Source organism: Zootoca vivipara, chromosome 7 (assembly GCF_963506605.1).
Source record: "Zootoca vivipara chromosome 7, rZooViv1.1, whole genome shotgun sequence".
In the NCBI taxonomy this organism is placed as follows: domain Eukaryota; kingdom Metazoa; phylum Chordata; class Lepidosauria; order Squamata; family Lacertidae; genus Zootoca; species Zootoca vivipara.
The window spans coordinates 75153592-75176245 of record NC_083282.1 but is presented as its reverse complement, the minus strand read 5'-3'; the positions used below and the strand labels follow the sequence as shown (position 1 = coordinate 75176245).

General features: G+C 43.9%; 1 protein-coding gene and 1 long non-coding RNA gene across 14 annotated transcripts in view; one reads left to right on the top strand and one right to left on the bottom strand.

Annotated features, from left to right (window-relative positions):
• Nucleotides 1-22654, bottom strand: part of LOC118088151 (uncharacterized) — a 46407-nt gene that overhangs the window by 16442 nt on the left and 7311 nt on the right. For 3 of the 13 annotated variants that reach the window (XR_009557940.1, XR_009557938.1, XR_009557941.1), the window contains exons 3-4: nucleotides 16475-21879; nucleotides 1532-5725 (exon numbers count right to left, since the gene is read on the bottom strand). This is a non-coding gene — a long non-coding RNA (uncharacterized LOC118088151). Of the gene's footprint in view, nucleotides 1-1531; nucleotides 5726-15213; nucleotides 15395-16474; nucleotides 21880-22654 lie in introns of all 13 variants that reach the window. The other 10 variants (XR_009557950.1, XR_009557945.1, XR_009557946.1 and 7 more) reach the window with 10 other exon arrangements.
• HNF4A (hepatocyte nuclear factor 4 alpha) overlaps nucleotides 3633-22654 on the top strand; it is a 72425-nt gene continuing 53403 nt past the window's right edge. Inside the window, exon 1 of the mRNA XM_035121412.2 lies at nucleotides 3633-3734. Within this exon, the coding sequence (XP_034977303.1) occupies nucleotides 3686-3734 (49 nt within the window). The 5' untranslated portion in view covers nucleotides 3633-3685. The remainder of the gene's footprint in view (nucleotides 3735-22654) is intronic.

Sequence of the window (22654 nt, the reverse complement as noted above, 5' to 3'; positions counted from 1 at the left end):
TAACACTGGGTAAAATAGGTGGTTTTTGACCCCACTATCTAGGTCCTGTAGCACACACACACCAACTCACCCATCAGTCCCGGCCAAAATGGCCAATGGTCAGGGATGCTAGTCCAACATCAGGAGGGTCACAGGTCCTCCACCCTGATTTAGGCACCACGTGAACCAATTTCACAGCGTCCCTCATCCAGTTTCCTGACTAGTTCTAAAGCAACTATGATGCTCTCATAATTTATTCCTCCTCCTGTTAACATACATTCATACCTGATTGAATCTTCCCTATGTAACCATGATAATTGTTAAATTTGATTACTGCTTCCTCCCAAAGCACTACTATAGTCAAAGTTTCTTTAGCAAATGTTGACTAAAGCCTCTTTGCTTTGATTACCCTGTTAAACAACTCATAAAGCGATCAGTGGGATGGCATTACTATACAAGCTATGGGGCTGGTATAACTCTGGGCCCAATTTGTGGGGATGGTTAAGGAAACAGGGAGCTCAAATCTCTGTATGTTCAAATCTCTGCTGTAAACATCCCATTCCCATAAGTAGGCTGCTGCTGCTTCTTCTTCTTCTTCTTCTTCTTCTTCTTCTTCTTCTTCTTCTTCTTCTTCTTCTTCTTCTTCTTCTTCTTCACAAGACTGCAATAAATTCTTTGGTTCCCAAAGCACTTGCATATTTCTTCTTTATTTGAAAATGTAGCTCAATAATCCTATACACTAACACCTTCATTCATAAGACATATGATCACAAGCTGAACATGAGTCAGCAGTGCAATGAGGCTGCAAGGAAAAGGCTAATGGATTGCAGGCTTTGCTAATGGAACCATAGTTTCCAAGCCAAGAGAAATAATAGTTCCGATTCAGTCTGCAATGGTCAGACTTCTTCTGGAGTTCTCTCATTCAGTTATGGGCAATGTATTTCAAAAATGATATTGACAAATTCGAAAGCCTTCGGAGGATGGCAACGAAGATGGTCGGGGATATATAAAAAGCAAGTCCTATGTGGAGTGGTGGAGTTGATTGCATTCTTTAAATCCCCAAAGTGCTGTTGCATAGACAAGATCCAACACAGAAAGTGGGACTAGCAGCAATGGGCTTAAGTTACAGGAGGGTAGATTTGGCTTCAACATTAGGAGAAACTTATTGATGTTGAGAGCAGTTTGACCGTGGAACCAATTGTCAGTGTGTGTGTGTGTAGGGGGGGATCTCTCCTTGGCTGTGGGTCTTCAAGCAGAGGCTACAGAACACTTTTTGGCTCTACAAACCAGATCCGTATTAGATTATGATATTAAATACATAAATAAAAGTTCACATTGATCCTGAAGCGAACACCCTACAAGACCCAGCGGGCTTCTTTCAACTAAAATATAACTTTTTAAAATAAAAAAATAAAAAATATTTATTTGCTTTATAAGAAACAACAGCAAACAGATAACATTTCTAACAAACCCTAAATAAACAAAATACAACAAAGAAATATAACACAAAAGTAAAAACAAATACATAAAAATATTTCTTATACAGTGGTACCTCAGTTTGCAAACACAATCTGTTCCGCAGAGGCGTTCGCTCGCCGAGGCATTCGCTCGCCGACGGCACGCTTCGGCGTGTGCGCGAAGTGCCGATAGAGCGCTTCTGCACATGCGCATGCTGCGCAGATCACTCCTGGTCCGCAGCATTCTAAACACTTCCGGGTCCGCAGCATTCTAAGGTTTTCGTAAACGGAGGTAGTCATAAACCGAGGTTCCACTGTATAACTCTTATTTTCTTTCACATCTCAAATGACTTCCCTCGTTACAATCTTTCTGAATTTCATTATAATACATTTTTAGCAGTTTATTCTCCATCTAAAAACCAAATCTTAATTTAATTATTCCATAATCTATAATTCTACATTTCAGACTTCCCAACTATGGCAAGATATATTGCACTTATATTTGATTTGTAGTAATGATTTCCAAATTCTTATCTACTATATATTTTGGTATGTGGTCCACCTGTCCGTTCTCCCAAAATTTTGTCACCTCACAAGATATCACCGCCAAACTCGGCATGAGGGTTCCCAAGTTGTGGGTGGCAGTCACTGTTGACATTTGGATGTCGAGTACCATTTTGAATCAAGATGGCAAACTGAAACATGGCGTAGGTTCAGCTGCCTCCAGAGATATTATCGTCAAACTCAGCAGAAGGGTTCCTGAGGTGGGGACAGCTGTCTCCATTGATGTTTGTATGCCAGGCACCATTTTGAATCAAGATGGTGAACCGAAACATGACTTTGGCATGACTTTGCCCAATGCTTTGAGTGATGGGTTCAAACTCATAAATTACCCTATCCATTAAAAAAAAATCACAAATTTTTATGGTTTCTAGTCATTCCTAGGCAGTGCCAGGCACTCCCCACTATTATATACACATTTTATAGATCAGCATATACAAATTTTATGCAAATCTTTGTCATTGGGGGGGGGGTGTTGATGCATTTCCTCTTTTTTGGTGACACACTAAATGGCCACCCTAACCCAAACTTGTTTGCCCTGTAGAACAAATTGTCATCTATGTCGTATTTTTCATGCACCCCCCAAAATAAAAGCAGTATACTGAAATTGAATCTTCCAGTGGGAATAATTTAACAACAGGAACACCACTTGTCAAGTATGGAACATACAGCAATACATGGAACTGCCCTAACCATCTGGCCTTCATTTGGGATTTAACTTTTGTATGAGTTTTTAATTTTGTTTTATTTGCTTGGCACCAACATTGCTATCCTTTTGGCACCACGCAAAGACATTTTTATTCTCGCGTTTAAATTATTTTCCCTGCTGCTATGGTTTACTGGGGGGGGGGGTATTATTATTATTATTGGGTACATTTGTGTCATTTGCATTTTTTTTATTACCCTGTTTCGATATAAACTCCTCTGGGAGCCTGAGTAAAGGTCACTATACACTTTTAAATAAATATATATCGAATGTACACATAAGCCCCAGTCCTTAGAAATGCCCGTCCTCAACCACACACATTTATTTACTACACACCCAGATCTATCTATTTACACTGTACATGTACGCTGGCATGAATGAATACACAACCCTCTATGCTTTTACATATAATCAAATGTACACCTGGGTATGTACGCACGGCACATCAGCAATGATGGCGTGCAGGGCCTCAAGCGTGTGCACGCACAGACACAAAGCCTTTGTTCTCTGTGTTTGCTTGGCGAGGGCAATAAAATGCCCCGCGTCTCTGCAGCTGTGAAACTCACCTAGTTCACAGCCCCCAGAGGAGAGTTCTCTGCCTTGCCAGGCTCCGGAGGGCTACTTCCCTTTAGCCTCTTGTCTTGGAGGAATAAGGAGGAAAGCAATCGCCCGGCAATGGGGTCACCCAAGGCCTGAAACCAGGTGTCAGTGGGAGTCCCAAAAGTGTGCCCATAAAGTCATGTTTGAGTTTCAAGCTTGGAAGCAGTTACTATAGCTACCGTGGCCGACAAGCACCTTGCAGGTTGGTTTCCATATGAGCTTGGTTACTATTTAACATCTCCACCCACATTAGGCCTGATTAAGCGAATCAATAAGATAACAGAGGAGGCAGGTTTGCTCACCCTTCCTCCCGCCTCCTTCACCCAGCTTTTCTTGTAATTTTACACTTTCTCCATTTTCTCCAGAATTATACTGATGAGAAATGGTCAATGTAATCACACAGCTAAGTGCTAAGATGGAGGCGCCATATGGTGAGTACAACAGGTTACCATATTCTTTCCTTGTTGCTGATGAGAGAGAGCCTTAAGAGAAGCTGAGAGATTATGGGCAGCGTTGTGTATGTTGAGGGCACTAGTATTGTCGATCTGGGGAGCCTTATCCCCACCCCCCAGCCCTAACCGCTTTAACCATGTGGTGTGTTTCATCGTAATGTGCTTCCTCTCAGGTAATTGTGACATCTTCAGTCAGAAATTAGCCTTCCTAAAAAAAAAAAAAAGAATACAACCTTTCTCTCTTTTCGATTATGTGTGCGAGCAAAAGTTTTCAGGCTGAAATGTCCTGATTCAAATGGCTGGCCTGGGAATAGTCTTTAACGTGCAAACCGGAAAAGGAGGCTCTCCCCTCCTTCTTTGTGCTGTCTGATGCGTGAGAGGGAAATGAGGTTTCCAAGGAAAGAGTTGAAATTCATACTTAACAGAAGGACTTGACCCAGATCCATCGCTCACAAAGCTTTGCAAGGTGGTTGGCTGAACATAACAACACCAAGAGATATTTCAGTTGACGCAAGTTTAGTCCATGAATGGGAGGCATCTAAGTTTTTGTAGGGATCTAGTGAGATAGCTCTAAGACTCCTTTGTATGTTCTGTCAGCATAAAGGTAGAAACCTTTCAGTAGATATACTCAGTTAGGGATACTTTCTGGAGTGGCATGAAGTGTTCTCAGGGCCTCGGGCCAAAAACCCCATTGCATTTTGCAGAACCGAGTTGGCGATCCCCATATTTGTGTGCATGGAAAATATGTTCAGTGGTGATAAAATATAAACACCCATCTATGCCTCAGTCATATATCCATGAGCTAGAAAAGCATCTACCAACATTGTGGAGCTGATGGGTTTGTTTCAAATACAACACATGCATAATATTCTCTCAGCATATTTTCCTATGTCTGCAGACACCATCCTGTGTTTGCAGCTCATACCAGACCGTAATCTAGGTGAAGATCCCTTTTATCAGATGGATTGAAACTGGTCATAAAAATACGGTTTGGGGTGTGAGGAATTCAATTCCGATATTATTTTTGTAACTGGACAGCATTTAGCTTGGTAAGTCTAGGTTTGATGAAGAGGCGCATAAGCTACTTTCGGAAAACAAAGAATTTCAGTTTTACCTTCTGAAAATGTCAGGTACTGCTAAAGAAATAAAGAAATAAAATCTAATACAACTGCCAGTACTTCACAATCATTTTTAACGATTTCTATGTAATTTTAGTCAAATTTTAATATAACTAAACTATATCAATTTAACCAAAATATCTTTTGAATTACCAAGTCATGCTACAACTTTTTAGCACCCGTCATTTGGGGAATTTGAAAGTTGAAAAATTCAACACACCCAAATGGGTCCTGAAATGTGAGGGCCTGAGAAACTAATCCTCTGATGCCTAGCCAGGCTACCCCTAACATAGAATATCTCTTAAGGGAAAGTGCAGGAAAAAACTCTAGGTATTTCAAAATCGACTCTTGCATGTTTTCCCCACAGATGCACACTTTTCTTTATTTCCAGGCTTGAGTAGAGAAACGCTTCAACCACAGAGCACCCAGAATAGCGGCCTTAACATAAGATCAATGAAAACAAAATAGTTACTGCTTACAAGTTTTACAATCTAAAAGACACCAAACAAAAGGAAAAAGGAGGAGGAAGGAGGAGGAAATAAGCAAAACCAGGCACTAATTTTTAAGTTACAAACTAGTTCTTATAATGACAAGCTGGTAATGATCTTTCCTTCAAGGAGGTCAAGGTAGTATGCATGATTCTTACCCCTCTCCCTTTTAATTTCCACAGCAACTTTATGAAATTATGATGAGCTACAGTGATGGGATTAATGTCAATCAGGGAGCTTTGTGGGTGTGGATTTGATTCTGGGTCGCCCCAGTTCCAGTCCAGTATTCTCCAGGACTCCATACTGGCTCCCAAAGTTTATAAAGATCATTTTCTGAGGATTTAAGGGTGATTGTTGTGAAGAGCTGAAAGAAATATACACAAGATTCAGCATGGATGGAATGTTATTTTGAATTCACCATAACAGTAGAGTAGGCAGACCATAGTTAAAGCATCCAGACTTCCAGCTGGAGGCTGAGTTCTGTGCAGTGCAAAAACAAAAACAAAAAACAACCCTTACTTCAACAATAGGCATTGCCTGATCCATATTAATTTGATTGTGCTTTCCTGCAGCAACTGTGGTTTCTTTTGTTTTGTTAGCCAGCCCTCGCTTTCACTCATGCTGCCATAGGTTAAGTTGGTGATCATACACATGCTTGTTGATGCTTAAGAGCACAGATTCAGTTTTGACACCAGATTGCAACCACTTGGAAAAGCTACGGCTGCAACCCAGCACCCAAATCTGACTTCTACCAAATTCAGGGGATGGTATCAGCAATGACATCTGCACAACCAACTCAGTCTGGCGCAGCGCAGGTGGAAGTTAGCATAGGCAGATTAAAAAGCCACACCTCCCACGAGTTCAAGGGGTCATGTCTGTTGTAGATTGTCTGCTGTAGATCTCAACAGTCTTGTTACAGAGGTGTAGAAACTCAAAGACGTTAAAGGTTCTGGCAAACCTGCAGGCAAAGTCATTCCCAGCGTTTTGTGAATGCATATACTATACAGAGAGACTTCCTGATACAGTATTTAGTGCTATAAACCCCATGTTCTGTAAATGCATAAGCATTTTATCTTCAGTTATATGAGGGAGCAGACGAAAGCTTGCATTGATCACTCAGCATAGGTTTGAATTATGAATTTTTTATTTGCAATCCTGCTTTATTCAGCCTGTTAAGATGACAGGTTGTGCATGTCTATAAGGAGTCTGTTTTATTTTAAACCACTCGGCTGATCACCATATGAATTTCATTTAGGTGAGTTGAGTGGTGGTTGGTTGTTTGGAAGAGGGATGGGACATTCTGTCTATCCTCTGCTACTCCACTGCTCTTTTATGCTGGTTGGGAGAGAAATTAGGTTTGGTTCACATTTGTATGGAAATCTACCTAATTCTCACGTCCCCAAACAATATGTGAACAGGAATGCATTTTTCCTTCAAAATTCACAGCTTTCTGAATTTTTCAATGCAGTTCTCCAACCATATGTTTACAAAAATGCACGCATTAAAGGAAACTGTGCAGAAAAGCACATATAATAGCAGTGAAAAATACCATTTAAAATGCACTATATTAGGGGAAAATGCTGGCTAAAAATGTGTGTATTAGGCAAAATTTCATACAAAAATGTGTGTATTGGGAGAAGCGTGCACTAAAAAGCTGATTAATTTTCAGGATTTTTAAAAATTGCATCATGATGTGGAAATGTGAAGAACTGAATACTGGGGAAATTAAAAAAAAATGAGAGAAACCAAAACTGACAGATTTATTCATCTCTAGTGAGGGAAGGAGAAACCCCTTCTCTCCCACCCAGCACAGAAACCAAATCTCCAGCTAAATTCTACTCACAGTTGACCCATCAAAACTGATAGACTTACGTTAAGCTAGAGCAACTTTCACTAAATTAGCATAACCAATAAATGTACGAGATGCTACCAATAAAACAAAGCAGCAGCAACTGAATATCGGTTGCGGTTGATTCCCTCGAATTAGGATGTTAAGACGTACAGGGGTTAACAGACCAGACTCCAATACAGGAGCAGTTAATTGCATCTAGGGGACCAGGCAGATAAATTTTACATAAAGTAGCAGGAAGTCTCGTCAACTGAATGTGTCAGGGCCCATGGACTTTAACATTGCATGCATTGTATGAGTGGAATGGATCCTCAGTTATAGTCACATTCTGACAGTGAGCACCAGCCTTGTATTTAAGTCCATTTGGCAGTGGCTGCTGCAAACACAGGAATGATCTGTGAAATAAGTTATGGTCAGGTCACCATGTCCACTTCTGTTTGAATTAAAGGAAGCGGCTGTCCACCAGCTTCCAACATAAAAATGATTTGCTGGGGCTGAAGCACCATTAATTAAGTAATATCATCACCGGTTTCAGAACTGGCTCTAAAACCTGGATTGCAGGAGAGGAAAGGGGTGGCCCATGGAGCAAAGAGCTGGCTCAGTGTCGGGCTGAGTTACTGTAGCTTTAGTGGGTGCATGGAAGGGAAAGGTTTTTGCACACGTGGATTTTTCACTCGGTGCACTGCATGGGGGAGGAAACTGCACCTGCTATAGTCGTGCATTCTGCACATCTCTTTAAGTCATACCCTCCAAAATTCCTCAGATGAAAATAGGAACATTTCTCATGCCCCCCCCAAACTGATGCTCCTCGACTCCGCCCCCATTTTTGGTCCCCCTTCCCCTGAGCATTTCCACCACCACTTCACACCGCATATGCCCTCCACCATCCTGAGAAAATCCCTCAATCCCAATTTTATTTAATTTTATTCTTCGGTAGGTTTACGAAAAGAAAAACACACACCAAAAAATAAATTTTAGAAAGGGACAAGGATAGATCCAGAGCCACAAAGCATTTTTTTTAAAAAAAGACTCTTTGCGGTCCACTCTGCTCCCGTTTTCTTCCCACCCAGGGCAGCCTTGACCTCTGTCTGCCCCTCAGAGGTGGCAGGGCACACAGGACTGGGCCATGGCTGTGGCAGCCTTTCCTCCTCCTCACCTGCACTCCAGCAGCTGCCACAAGCTACCCAAGGGAGGAGGCTAGAAGCAGCAGCAGCAGCAGCCATGGAAAGGCAATGGGGTGCTCCCTCACTGCTCACCACCATTCAGAACAAGCACTTCTTCCTCCATGAGTTTGGCGGTGGCAGCACTGGCAGGGGAAATAGGGACATTAAGGATAAAACCAGAAGCCAGGGTGGCTTTTGTAATTCCGGGACTGTCCCTGGAAAATCAGGACACTTGGAGGGTATGTTTAAGGTGCATGTTCTGAATCTAGCTGTCACCCCAGATGGAAACATGCTCTCTTCAGGAGGCAGCTTTCATCTCAATCTGCTGGATTGGGGAAGAACGACTGCTTTGCATGCCACCAGCCAGCCACGTCTTCCCCATCTGTTTTAAGTGATTAAACGGAGGGTGGGCTCTCTTCCCCAGACTCTTCTTGTTTAAATGTTGGCCACGAGAAAAAGCCTGCCAAGTCTAGCAGAGTCTAAAGATTTAGAGGGAGGAAACAACAAAGAGGAAATGGGAGCAAATGCAGAAGAGCAACCGACTGTTGGCAGAGGGAAGGGCAGTGCTTCTAAATAGCTAAGGTTACAAAGTTATCCAAACATAAGACGAAGGAAAACAGAGGATGGATTCAGGGACTCCATAAGTCCTAAAGCCAAGCAGAATTTGGAAAAGGATTAAGGAACCTCTCTGTTCTGCATGAGCTAATGTCAGGCTGATCTCTTCAGAATGCTACTTGGGTACCAATTTCTGAGCAGCTGCGAGACAGACATTGTTAATTGCCCCAGGATGCAAAGCAGCAGCAGCAGCAACAGACCATAAAACCCATGTTAACACCAAAAACCCATATGAAGAAGAGCAATAACTCAGTGGCAGAGCACATGCTTTTCAGCGAGAAGGTCCCAAGTTCAGTCCTCAGCAACTCCAGCTAAAAGAATCTCAGATGAACCCACTGTCAGTCAGAGGAGATGGCAATACTGAGCTTGATGGACAAGGAGGGTATGATACCGGTTGCTGGGGAGAAACAGGGGAAGAGGGCAAGTGGGCTTCTCAAGGGCATCTAATCAGCCACTATAAGAAAACAGATGTTGGTCTAGATATATCTTTGGTCTGATTCAGCTCTTCTCATATTCTGAAGGGGAAATCATATGTTCATCACTGTTGCCTTTCTTACTCTCTAAAGGTAAAGGTAAAGGTACCCCTGACAGTTAAGTCTAGTCGCGAACGACTCTGGGGTTGCGGCGCTCATCTTGCTTTACTGGCTAAGGGAGCCGATGTTTGTCCACAGAGAGTTTTTCCGGGTCATGTGGCCAGCATGACTAAACCGCTTCTGGCAAAATCAGAACAGGTCATGGAAACGCCGTTTACCTTCCCACCGGAGCGGTACCTATTTATCTACTTGCACTTTGACGTGCTTTCGAACTGCTAGGTTGGCAGGAGGAGCAGGGACTGAGCAACAGGAGCTCACCCCACTGCGGGGATTCGAACTGCCGACCTTCTGATCGGCAAGTCCTAGGCTCAGTGGTTTAACCCACAGCGCCACCCGTATGCCTCACTCTCTATCCCCAGCTAATTCAACTCAACCCACATTTCTTGCTCAACCCACATTTCTTGCTCTGCTTTGCTGCAGAGTAACAAGTGTGAGTTGACTTTCAAATGGATGTATGGGGAAGCAATTGTGTAATCAAATGACTGCCCTACCCAAGAGAGATGCTGGTTTGTTTGCAGCAAAAGGGTTGCCTGGCTTGTTTGCCAGGAGCAAATCCTAAAGTAAAATGTTCTTGGCCTAGTAACTTTTTTTGTTGTGGGGTGTGTGGGTGTGTGTGTTGCTGCTTGGCGGTGGCATTGTGGATTTTGCAAGACTATCACAGGATTTGCAAACTATTCAAATGCTTTGGGTGGAGGGGGACATAAACAATGAGGACAAATCCCACCATGTTGTGTTCAGCGTCTCTCACATAGTGTGGTTTTCAGCAGTAATCTGTATGCTTCAGGGAAAGAGAGCAAGCAACACAAGGAGATGGGGATTAGACATGTCCTTCCCACTTGCCACGACCCGAGCGCTGGGTAAACGCTGCTAATCCCTCAGCGATTGTCAATAAAATCCTTATACAGCGCCTGCTGCAGGTAAATCCACAGGTACATACGCAAATGGCACAGGAAGGATAGCTCCTTTATAGCACTCAGTAATTTGGGGAACTTCAAAACAAACGGTGACCCTGTTGGGAAGGGTCCTTTTGAAAACCAATGATACAATTGAGCCTTAATTGCAGATGTTTATCAGTGCAGCAACAATGCATCTGCCAAGCACAGAGTGCTTGGTGCAGTGATAAAGTGTGCACAAAATCAGTATCTCGAAGAAATTATAAGAGCTGCTGCGGTTTTAAGTACAGTGGTACCTTGCAAGACGAATGCCCTGCAAGACGAATTTGTTTTGATCTGATGGTGACTCGCAAGACGAATTCGTTTTGCGAAAAATTCATTTTGCGAATTGCGGTTTCTGATAGGAATGCATTGAAATTTAATTAATGCGTTCCTATGGGCAAAAAAAGGCATTTCAATGCATTCCTATGGGAACGCGATTTGCAAGATGAATTTTTCGCAAAACGAATTGACTCGCGGAACGAATTAAATTCGTCTTGCGAGGCACCACTGTACTAAGTTTAGTGAGAGAGGCGTATATCAGAGAAGTATTTACTGTGAAGTTAATTCTCTTTGCACCCCCCCCCCCCATTTATTATTTCACTTAAGACCCTGATGTTGGGAAAGATGGAGGGCACTAGGAGAAGGGGACGACAGAGGACAAGATGGTTGGACAGTGTTCTCGAAGCTACGAACATGAGTTTGTCCAAACTGCGGGAGGCAGTGCAAGACAGGAGTGCCTGGCGTGCTATGGTCCATGGGGTCACGAAGAGTCGGACACGACTAAACAACAACAACAACAATTTCTGTTCATTCAAATAAGTGGTGGTGCACATGGTACAATCCTCTCACAGGACTGTACCACATCAGAATCCACATGGGATGTGGTTTGTTTCGAAACACTTCCCCCATGTCAAAATCTCCCTGTTTGATGAAGTGTTGGAGGGACATAGGATGATGTTGTGGCCATTGCTGTGGATGTCATTGCTGTGGATGTCATTCTCTCAGATGAGAAAAATTCAAAGAGTCTTGATCACTACAACTGAGCCTCTCATCTTCAGAAATAGTATCATTTAGGCTAATAACAAACTCATCTCCATATACAGATCCTTAAAGGTAAAGGTAAAGGGACCCCTGACAGTTAAGTCCAGTCGCAGACAACTCTGGGGTTGTGGCGCTCATCTACTTGCACTTTGACTTGCTTTCGAACTGCTAAGTAGCCCAAATAGCACCATCCAAGCACAAGAGAGAGGTATCAGCAGGCTTTGGGTGCTAGCCCAAAAAAGGTCAAAGAGGACTAAGGAGGATGCTCAGTGGCCAACAGATGATTGCTGAGTAGGGTTGAAAACTAGAAGGGAGGGTGGAAAGAACAGAGTATCCTGAAGATGGCATGGCTGATGGGTTGGCACCAAGAACAAAGAACTGAACACCACAACAAATTGTCACAGGTCCAGCTTATATCAGGGAGTGTGAGATGCCGGCAACAATAATGTGAGATGGCTATATTCATCCTGTCCTGCTTGCAAGCTTCCTAGGGCAGCTTGATTTCATGGACCTCCAGCCTAATCCAAGATACCAATTCTTTTGAGCAACTAATTGGGTGCACAGTGTTGAAGCTGGCATAGAAAGGTCCTCTTTATCAAGTTGGAAGAGCTCATCTGTATAATTGCAAAAGCCACTAAGGGCTGTCAAATAGGCTGGAGGAACTGGACATGGAGGAAAGGGTCTATTTCCTGCATGAGCACAAATGGTCCCATGTATTAGAGGAGCCAACAGGTGCATGTGAGCCAAGCTAGTTGCTATGGGGCAACAGCCAGTGCCTTCTATATAAGTGATGAAGACACGTCAGCCCATGAATGTGCTGGGTTCTTTGTCTATGTGTCAGGGTCAATCCATGAGTCGGAGTGTGTGTTGAATCTTGAATTGCTGGAGCAACAGGGTCCCTTCCAACTGACTTACTAGCAGTACATGTGAAAAGGATCTAGGGGTCTTGGTGGACCACAAGCTTGACATGAGTCAACAGTGTGATGCAGAAACAAAAAAAAAAAGCTAATGCTGTTCTAGGCTGCATCTACAGAAGTATATTGTCCAGGATCAAGGGAAGTAATAGAGTAATAGTACCACTCTATTCTGGGATGCAGGTGGCACTGTGGCTTAAACCACAGAGCCTAGAGCTTGCCAATCAGAAGGTTGGCAGTTTGAATCCCTGCGACGGGGTGAGCTCCCGTTGCTCGGTCCCAGCTCCTGCCAACCTAGCAGTTCGAAAGCACCTCAAAGTGCAAGTAGATAAATAGGTACCGCTACAGAGGGAAGGTAAACAGTGTTTCCGTGTGTTGCTCTGGTTCGACAGAAGCGGCTTTGTCATGCTGGCTGTATGCCGGCTCCCTTGGCCAATAATGCGAGATGAGCGCCGCAACCCCAGAGTCGGTCACGACTGGACCCTAATGGTCAGGGGTCCCTTTACCTTTACCTTATTCTGCCTTAGTTAGACCACACTTGGAATACTGTGTCCAATTCTGGGCACCACAATTTAAGATGGATGTTGACAAGCTGGAACATGTGCAGAGGAGGGCAACCAAGATGATCAAGGATCTGGAAACTAAGCCTTATGAGGAACGCTTGAAGGAGCTGGGTATGTTTAGCCTGGAAAACAGGAAACTGAGAGGAGATATGATAGCCATCTTCAAATATCTTAAGGGCTGTCACATGGAAGAGGGAACAAGCTTGTTTTCTCCTGCTCTGGAGGGTAGAAGTCAAACCAATGGCTTCAAGTTGCAAGAAAGGAGATTCCGACTAAACATTCGGAAAAACATTCTGACAGTAAGAGCTGTTCAGCAGTGGAACAGACTCCCACGAGAGGTGGAGGACTCTCCTTCCTTGGAGGTTTTTAAACAGAGGTTGGATGGCCATCTGTCATGGGTGCTTTAGCTGAGAGGTTTATCTTGTCTGGGCCGGATTGGTCCCATGGAGATCCCTCTGAGGGCCGGATGTGCATCTGCCTGTGATTTTTGGTGCCTGTGTGTGTGCAGATGCAATTTTTGGCGCTTGCGCCTATACAGATGCGATTTTCGGCACTGCGGAAGCAAGTCCGTGCACCGCGCTGTGCTGGTTTAGCGCAGAGTGAGAGCGGGCAGCTTGACTCAGGGGCAGCTCAGGGGCCGGTCAAATGACTTCTGTGGGCTGCTTCTGGCCCATGGGCCTTAGGTTGCTGACCCCTGGACTAGATAACCCTTGGTGTCCCTTCCAACTCTAAGATTCTATGAAATGTTTTGTGCTTGTATATACCTATATCTGTATCACTCAGGAAATCGGCCCTGAGTGCTCACTGGAAGGACAGATCCTGAAGCTGAGGCTCCAATACTTTGGCCCTCTCATGAGAAGAGAAGAGTCCCTGAAAAAGACCCTGATGTTGGGAAAGATGAAGGGCACAAGGAGAAGGGGACGACAGAGGATGAGATGGCTGGACAGTGTTCTCGAAGCTACGAACATGAGTTTGGCCAAACTGCGGGAGGCAGTGCAAGACAGGAGTGCCTGGCGTGCTCTGGTCCATGGGATCATGAAGAGTCGCAGCAAAAACAGCCATTCTTTTAGGACTTGAATCACTTTAACGTGAAACTGGAGGAAGGCCAGGGAAGAAGTCACTCTGTGCAGTGCCCCTCTGCCAAGTTCTGCAGCATAGCTAGTCAGACCAGTAAAAGAAGCCTCTTATGCAGTATCAGCAGACCATAGCAGGTCATCTTGCAAGGTCAACCACCAACAAAAAGTGTTCACATCAGAGTTGTTGTCTTGTCTCTGAGTAATGAAGAGATGTTTTTGCTGATCCTGGTCCTGTTCAGCACCTGTTTTCTCTTTACTCAGTCTCTGCTAGGACTGTACTGTATGTTCACATGTGAAAATTTGGGTTCTCAGGGGTTCCAAAATATGCCTTGACGGCACCTTCTCACCTCCTCCCCCCCTTTTCCTTTTTTTTTGGCCTCTCTTCACTCTTTGTCTCTTTGTTTACCAATCAGTGCAGTTCTTTTGCTGTAGTGACATCACATAACCAAACAGATTCGATTAAAACAATTCTTTTAGAAGATAGTTAAAAAGACTCTTCAGCATGCACACGAAAGCTCATACCTAAAACTACTCAGTTGGTCTCTAAGGGGCTACATTATAATGTTTAAACTCTTTTGGGACGCTTCTTTTAAAGACTTTCTTAGATCATATAACTTTTTTGAAGACTTGGTTCTTTTAAGGGAGTTTTTAGGTTTTTAAGAAGAGTCTTTTTAACTAGCTTCTAAAAGAATCATTTTAATTTATTTCGACTATGGCAGACCAACACGGCTACTTACTTGAATCAAACAGATTTGACTTTATGACACCATGGAGCCAGTTCAGAGTGAGGGCAATGCCCTCTGCCATCTCTCCTAATGGGCAAATATTTTACCCTGCTCACAGACGTTCAAATCCTGAGAAACTACTAAAAAGTAGTCATGCTATTCACAGGTTGCAAAAATTTGTGAGAAAATGCTCCCCTCCCTCGTCTCTGCCTTGCCTTGCTTCTCCCCTTCCTTCTATTGGCTCACTGCTGCTGCTGAACTTGCTTCTCTCCCAGGATTTTGATGTTCTAATAAAGCCTCTGTTTCTTCCATTGATCAGTTATCATTGATTGAATGCCTAGAATGAGTAACCATTTTATACTCTGAAGAAAAATGTACCTTTCACCCACCTTCCGCCCGGAAAACCTGAGGTTGGGGATTGGGTGTGTCCCACAGTAGGTAACCTCCAAGGAATTAGGAGGATGGAGAAGCAGAGGCAGAGCACAAGGCAGCCAAACATTTGGCTTCCTGGAGTGGCGTGGATACACACCACTTAGCTCAGCCAATGTCAACAAGAGACCTGAGGGAATAAGGCAAAACCAAACAGATTGACACTCCTCAGAACAAGAGTCATAAAACCTGCGCAAACCTGAACAAGTGGCACAACAGCCTTTTTATACTGTCCAAATCAATAACTAGACCTTGCTAAGAGTGTTTGCCGACACATAAATGACACCCGCCACAGATTGGTTCACCGGGTTTATGGCTCAAAGCCCCAAGCTCCTAATGGAGACAGTCGGCTGGGGCCTACCAGCCTCCTTCCTCCCAAGACTGCCTCCATGTGCATTTGCTAATCAGTCACCAACTTCTGCTTACAGTCTTTGAAAAACTATACCCCCACAACAAGAGATTTGTAAGCACATGTCATGTCTGAGTGCCTTGCATGTCTCATTGGGTGTTGCTACAATCTCTTCCCGCAGCAAATATACCCCATGGCATTGGTTGTCATTTGGAGTAGACTTTGAAAATGCAGGGCCAATTCAAGAAGAAGAATGATGTCACATAGAATTGTAGAGTTGGAAGGGAGCATGAGGGTCATCTAGTCCAGCCCCCTGCAATGCAGGAGTCTTTTGCCCAACGGGGAGCTCAAATCCATGACCCTGAGGTGAATAGTCTCATGGTCAGTAAATCCCCTTTCTTCCTTGGTCTTTTTTTTCAAAACTGCTTTCCTGAAAATGGCAGTTCAGACCTATTCAGTTATGTGTGGAGAGTAAAAACCAAAATTCTTTACCAAGAAAAGCCCATCTCTGTGATCTAAATGATGTGTTCATCTTATTTGTGGGTTGTTTTGTGTGTATGTGTGCGTACATAACTCATTTTCCTCCTACTTGCTAGGGGAAGAAAGCTACTGCAGAGCAGTAAACATCCCAATACCCATTGGGACTCCAGACTAATGGACAGGTTTTTATTATTGATGTTTCGTAATGTGTTGAGTACTGCCCTGAGATCTTTAGATAAGAGGCACAACAACAACAATAACGGAAGTTTCACCAGGTTAAGTTCAGGTACTTTCTGAACTTTCCTTTCTTGGTGAACAGGGGGCAGTGTATCCCGGTCTGCCAATATGGGAACATGCAGCCCTTCCACAGCCAATTCTTACCTGGGTTGTGCTGTGGTGCCTATAGAGCAGCACCAATGATGGACCATTCCAGCGATATCTTCCACTTCTCTACTGGCAGCAAAGTTGTCAGGGCAGGTGGGGCTCCCGCAGGAGCATTTCCCTTTAAGCTTCCACCTCATGAGGTGGCTACCTCACCCTGCCTCATAGGTGAGGCTGGCCTTGTTGGTGACGGCACTGATTCTCTTGAGCTTTTGAGAGCCATAACAGCAGACGGTACACCAAGAGAGAGAGAGAAATCAAAGCTGTAAAAAAATATATACAGGAAAAAGCAGTCACCTATGTAAGAAAAGACATTATTCCCAGTGTGATTTGAGAGCAGTTGTACCTGCTCACCTTTTTGTACACGGGCATCCGGTGGAAGAAAACCACACACTTATAACACGCATGCTATTAAGGATTTACTTTTTAAAAACCTGCTATGTTCTCCATAAAAATGTAATCAACAAGCAGGAAAGACTCAGGGCTATATTGAGTCTCACATGCTTGCAGACCGTCTTCACATCTGACATGCTTTGTGCATATTTTGTACATCCCTGAGTTTATCATAAGAGGCAACTGTGGGACGGCTCTGTACTGTACCTGCAGTTTGAAGTCGCCTTTCATGGAAAAGGGAAAGTTACGTGGATTCAACGACTTGTCACTAGGGGGCGATGAGAAGTCAACAAAAGGAAGCTGAGAGGGGACGCCTAGCAGCTGTTTTTTAGTAGCATTTAACTTAAAACATATTCCTGCCAATAGGCACGTTAAATGAATATTTGTGTACATTTGGCAAGGACCATGCTTGCTAATATCCATGGATTTCTACCCCATCTTTCTGCAACAGTAAAACATAAAATCACAATACAATAAAGCGCACTCATGGGTAACTGCAAAATAGTAACTCTAATACAGTGGTACCTCTACTTATGAATAACTCTACTTACGAATGTTTCTACTTACGAATGGAGCTCCGTCCGCCATCTTGGATGCGGTTTAGATAGGATTCTTTCTACTTACGAATTTCTAGATAGGGTTGCTTCGACTTACGAATTTTTTCTCCCAATGCATTCCTATGGAATTTGACTTACAAATTTTTTCGACTTACAAATGTGCGTTCGGAATGCATTAAATTCGTAAGTAGAGGTACCACTGTAGTAATAATGTAATTGTATTTGCATAGCTCATACTGGCACCAGTAGAGCTTTCTGTCTGCAATTCTAAACACGTTTACTCAGAAGGAAGCCACGTTATGTTCAGTGGGATTTACCTCTTTGTGAGTGAGTTGCGTGTGTTTAATAGGGCTTACTCCTGGGTAAGTGTGCAAAGCATTGCAGCCTTGCGGTAAAATCCTATGCATGTCTACTGTGAAGTGAGTCCCATTTAGTGCAACGTGGCTTCATGGAATGTGCATATACTGTATCTACCTGGGAGCAGCCCATTAAAGAATTGTGGTGTTGGGCTGCTGTCATAGACCCATATACCTACAAGGAGCATTCCCCACTGAACTCAATTGGATTGACTTTTGACTAGGTATGCGTAAGTTTGCACTGTTAGTGTTTTCAGTCAAATAATTCCTTTTTCACACCTTCTGGACTATCGATTCATCCCACAGAAGCCACATTTTATTCATTTCCAAATCATTATGCTCCGACAGGGTTCACTTCCCCTTTCTGTAGACTGCAGCTTGCTTGTGCAAAAAGAGGGTTCTTTTTGTCTTCATAGAATCATCAAATTGTAGCATTGGAAGGTCATCTAGTCCAATCCCCTGTGATGCAGAAAGAACAACTAAAGCATGCATGACTGATGGCCATCCAGCCTTTCCTTAAAAACCTCCATGACACCCCACCTGCATGTACACCTGTAAAGAAGTGTTTGGTTTGGGCGGCATATCTCCATCTCCATGACAGCCGAAAGCTTTCCAGTAAGTGAGAAAGGAACTAGCTTATCTGCTCTTGGTATTGTTGTATATCATCAAAAACTGGAAGTGCTGATGCCCGAGAGACACAAGTCAAATTCTTCCCCTTGCCAAAAAAGCATTTGGAATGGGAAACTAGGAACAGTAATATACAGTGTGCCCTGGGAAACCTTAGGGATGTGGATAAAGGGCTGGTTTGAAATCAGCCCAACCCTTAAAAGACACACCAGTTAAGCCATTTTCACAACAGAGCATCCTTTTGCATCAGTGCAATTCAGCTGCACAGTCTAGCTTCCCCACCTGCGGCTCATTCTGCCAGCATGTGAGAAGCCTTTATGTGAGAACAGTGAGTGGCTTTGTACACCTATTGAACACACAAACAGCAGTACCAGACCCTCCAAGTGTCCCTATTTTCCAGGAACCGTCCTAGATTTACAGAAGCCATCCAGGTTTCTGATTTGATCCCAGAATGTCCCACTTTCCTTAGGATGCCCCTGTTGTAATTGGAGAAATGCTGGAGGGTATGGAGATATGCGACCCCCGAGCCAAGGAGATAAGTAACTGTACAACCATTAGAAGACATCTGAATGCCGCCCTGTGTGGGGAAGGTTCCCCCCCCCCCAATGTTTGTTTTAGTGTGTGTGTGTGAGTGTGTGTGTGTGTGTGTGTGTGTGTGTGTGTGTGTGTGTGTGTGTGTAGAACTGCCCAGAGTGGCAGAGGCAACGCAGTCAGACATTTAAATCACATGCCTCCACCCACAAGAATCCAGGGAACTGAAATTTACCTCTCACAGAGCTAGGTAAATTTCCAGCACCCTTAACAGACTACAGTTCCCAAGATTCTTTGGGAGAAACCCTATGCTTTAAAAGTTTGGTGTGGATGTTCCCTGAGTTAAAGTGCTGCAGACATGCTACACATTTATTTCATTTAAACCCTTTGACTCCAGTTGAATCACATGCAGATGCGAGGGCATATTCAGCAGCCACTTGGGGAAAGTGGTCTGTTCAGCACAGGATGGTCATGGGACGTGGCCACAGTAGCACAGCTCTTGGGGCTACCTTACGAAACCTGTTCCAGCACTCAGCAGAACTCCTTAAACTCCACAGCATGAACTCCTGCCTCCAATCAAATCTCATTGTGACTGGCATTAAGGGGATTATCTTAGCCCTGCAGCCCACACTCCAGCTGGCTTCTCTTTTGCTTAGTCAGACAGAACATGGCTCCCTGCTCACAACCCCTATGCTGCTTGCTGGGCAGAAGTCCCTCTCTGGGTGTGAGGCTCCTCTAACTCCTTTATTTTTTTTTTGGAGAACCACCAGGTCCATCTGGAACATGAATGGCTATGATTTCCTTCAGGAAACACCAGGTACTGGTTCCTACTAGGACTTTTAATTTTGACCCATCAGCCTGTTTGGGGAGGAAAAAAGTATTACTGGGTGTTTTTCCCCTCCTTCAAGTGTCACCAGAGTTTAACCAAGCAAATTGCGCAAATGGTTGCCTTAAGTTGTACATCTTAACTTCCGTGCGTGTCACTAAAAAGCTCCCAGAATCTGAAATGTGAAAGTAAAATCTTGATTGGTTAGAATGTACCTCCAGTTCTAAAATTCATTCTCCACCCACATCAGCAACATTCACACATGCACCCAAATATTTAGTGCATGGGAATGTTTTGCATTTTAATGCTACATGTGGAAACACTTGGAGGGGTTCCCTCGCAAATCCCCCTCCCCATAGGAGAAAACAGCACCCAGATTCATTGTCTTTGAAAACATGTTAACAGGTTTAAACTTCTCAAAGAAGAGTCAAGCTTGGTGCTTTTTTTTGGTGAGGATTAGCACTCTTGCGTTTTCAAACCTGATTAGCAGGAAGTTTTCTTTGCTCCTTTATTGTCCGGTAATTTCTGGGCAAACATTCTCTGAAGCCAACATATCACAATAACCCGTTTGGCCTTCAGATTCTTCCAGATGTTTGAAGTTCCTGGAACTGTGGAGAAGCTACTCATCCATTTTGTCTCAATCTCCCAGAACCCCCTTGGAACTGCTTGCTGAAACAAGCATCCTCTCTTTCCCCTAAAGTTATTAAGCTACCATTGCTTGTATAATGGACGTGGCTGAATTCTCAGCTTTTAGAAAGTTTCAGCTGACGGGGACGAGAACCCAAACCACATGGGAGTAGATCTAAACTTACTTCTTCTGTTTAGTGACATTCCCATGACAGCAGCTTTTGTGCAAGGCTGCCAGAGGCTTCATGAGTGAGTCCTCAGGGCAAATGTGTTATCCACCCATGCACCCCAAATTTTGAACCAAAGCCTTCATTCAAATAATGAAAAACCCTATGTTGCTGTCTCTTTAAATGAATTCCCTTTCCATGGCCTGATTCCATGACATATCTCTTGTTGATGCCTTCCTGCTCTTTAGTGCTTTTGGTATAGTGTAAAATCCAAAAATACAGGGCACATCCCTAGAAAGATCAGGTAATCCTTTGCTCTTAAGACTCAGGAACCAAATTCTGTGGCCTACATCAGCTGCGCATCCCATACCGATACAGAGTGTGAGGATTTCATTCTAACACATCATCTTCAGAATGAGTCATGTGCTGGCATGCCCTAAGGGAAGACAATCACATTTAGAATATTTGTATGGTATAGTTGCTTCAGACTACATACAGTCATACCTCGGGTTACAGATGCTTCAGGTTGCGCATTCTTGTTCCGCACTGTGCTGAACCCAGAAGTACCGGAACAGGTTACTTCTGGGTTTCGGTGCTCGCGCATGTGTGGAAGCACTAAATCGCGCTTTGCACATGCGCAGAAGCGCCGAATGGTGACCCGCGCGTGCACAGATGCACCACTGCAGGTTGCTCATGCTGCAGGTTGCGAATGTGCCTCCCGCACGGATCACGTTCGCAACCCAAGCGTCCACTGTATTTAAATAATCTCTTACCTCTGCCTGTTGTGCTAGTGTTCCAAGTAGAATAACTTGCAATGCAGGAATATACACCTGTCTCTCCCCCCCCCACATCACGTTAAACACATGCTAGGTTTATGCCCCCTCCCGCAATTAACTTACCCAATATCATCCGCCCTCAGCATGTTTTCAATAAACCAACTTTGGGGACACCAGTTCTGGGAGTTAATCATTGCTGTGTTTATCAGTTGATGATTGATTTATAAAGGTTCATGGCTTCAGCTTGCCACCATATTCCAATTTGTTGAAATGCTTGGTTGACTTAAATTATGCACTTTATGGTTGTAATATAATTTAATTATTTTATGGCAGAACGGGGCATTAGCTAAGGATGGTTTCTGGGAGAATCAAGTGGTGAATGTTCAAAATGCTATGCTACTAACATGCTCTTTCATTCAAGATGGCTCGGCAGCTTTTGGTGACATGGGCTTTTTTCCAAGTTGTTTGGGTAGCTCATTTACACCTGCATGATTAATTAGAAGAGGTAGAAGATTTAAATCTACCACTCGGGCCTCCATGCAACCCTGGAAAGAAAATTGGAAAAATAAGTAGATGAAACCATTTCATAGCTTAGGCCAGTGCTTCAGAGGAAGGGGCTGTCTTCAGTGAAATAAACATATAATTATTTCCTGTTCTTTTTCGTTGGTGGTTAATGATGGTTGAAGCTTACTTCTGCCCGGGCCCGCTAACAATTTCATAGAGTTCCAAAATGATTTGTAATCACACTGGCCCTTTTACAGATGCATTGCAGTTAGTGAGGGGTGACTCCTGCCCATGGCACTCAACTTGGCTCCTGGCATATTTGGGTTGGAAATAAGCCATGGCTATTTTCCCCAAAACCAGGAAGCATCTTTTTGTTCTTGTTTAAAGAGAAATTTTCTGTTGACAAAGAGTTCTGTTGAAATGCATTGGAAATTGTATCAGTCTGTGGAGTTGCCTTTTTTGTGGGGTGTATTGGGTGTTTTTTGGGTGCCTGTACTTGATCCTCTGTTTTCTGTGGCATAATCTACACTGAATGGGATGTGGGTGGCGCTGTGGGTTAAACCACAGAGCCTAGGGCTTGCCAATCAGAAGGTTGGCGGTTCGAATCCCCGTGATGGGGTGAGCTCCTGTTGCTCGGTCCCAGCTCCTGTCAACCTAGCAGTTCAAAAGCATGTCAAGTGCAAGTAGATAAATAGGTACCGCTACAGCGGGAAGGTAAATGGCGTTTCCGTGCGCTGCTCTGGTTCGCCAGAAGCGGCTTAGTCATGCTGGCGGCCACATGACCTGGAAGCTGTACGCCGGCTCCCTAGGCCAGTA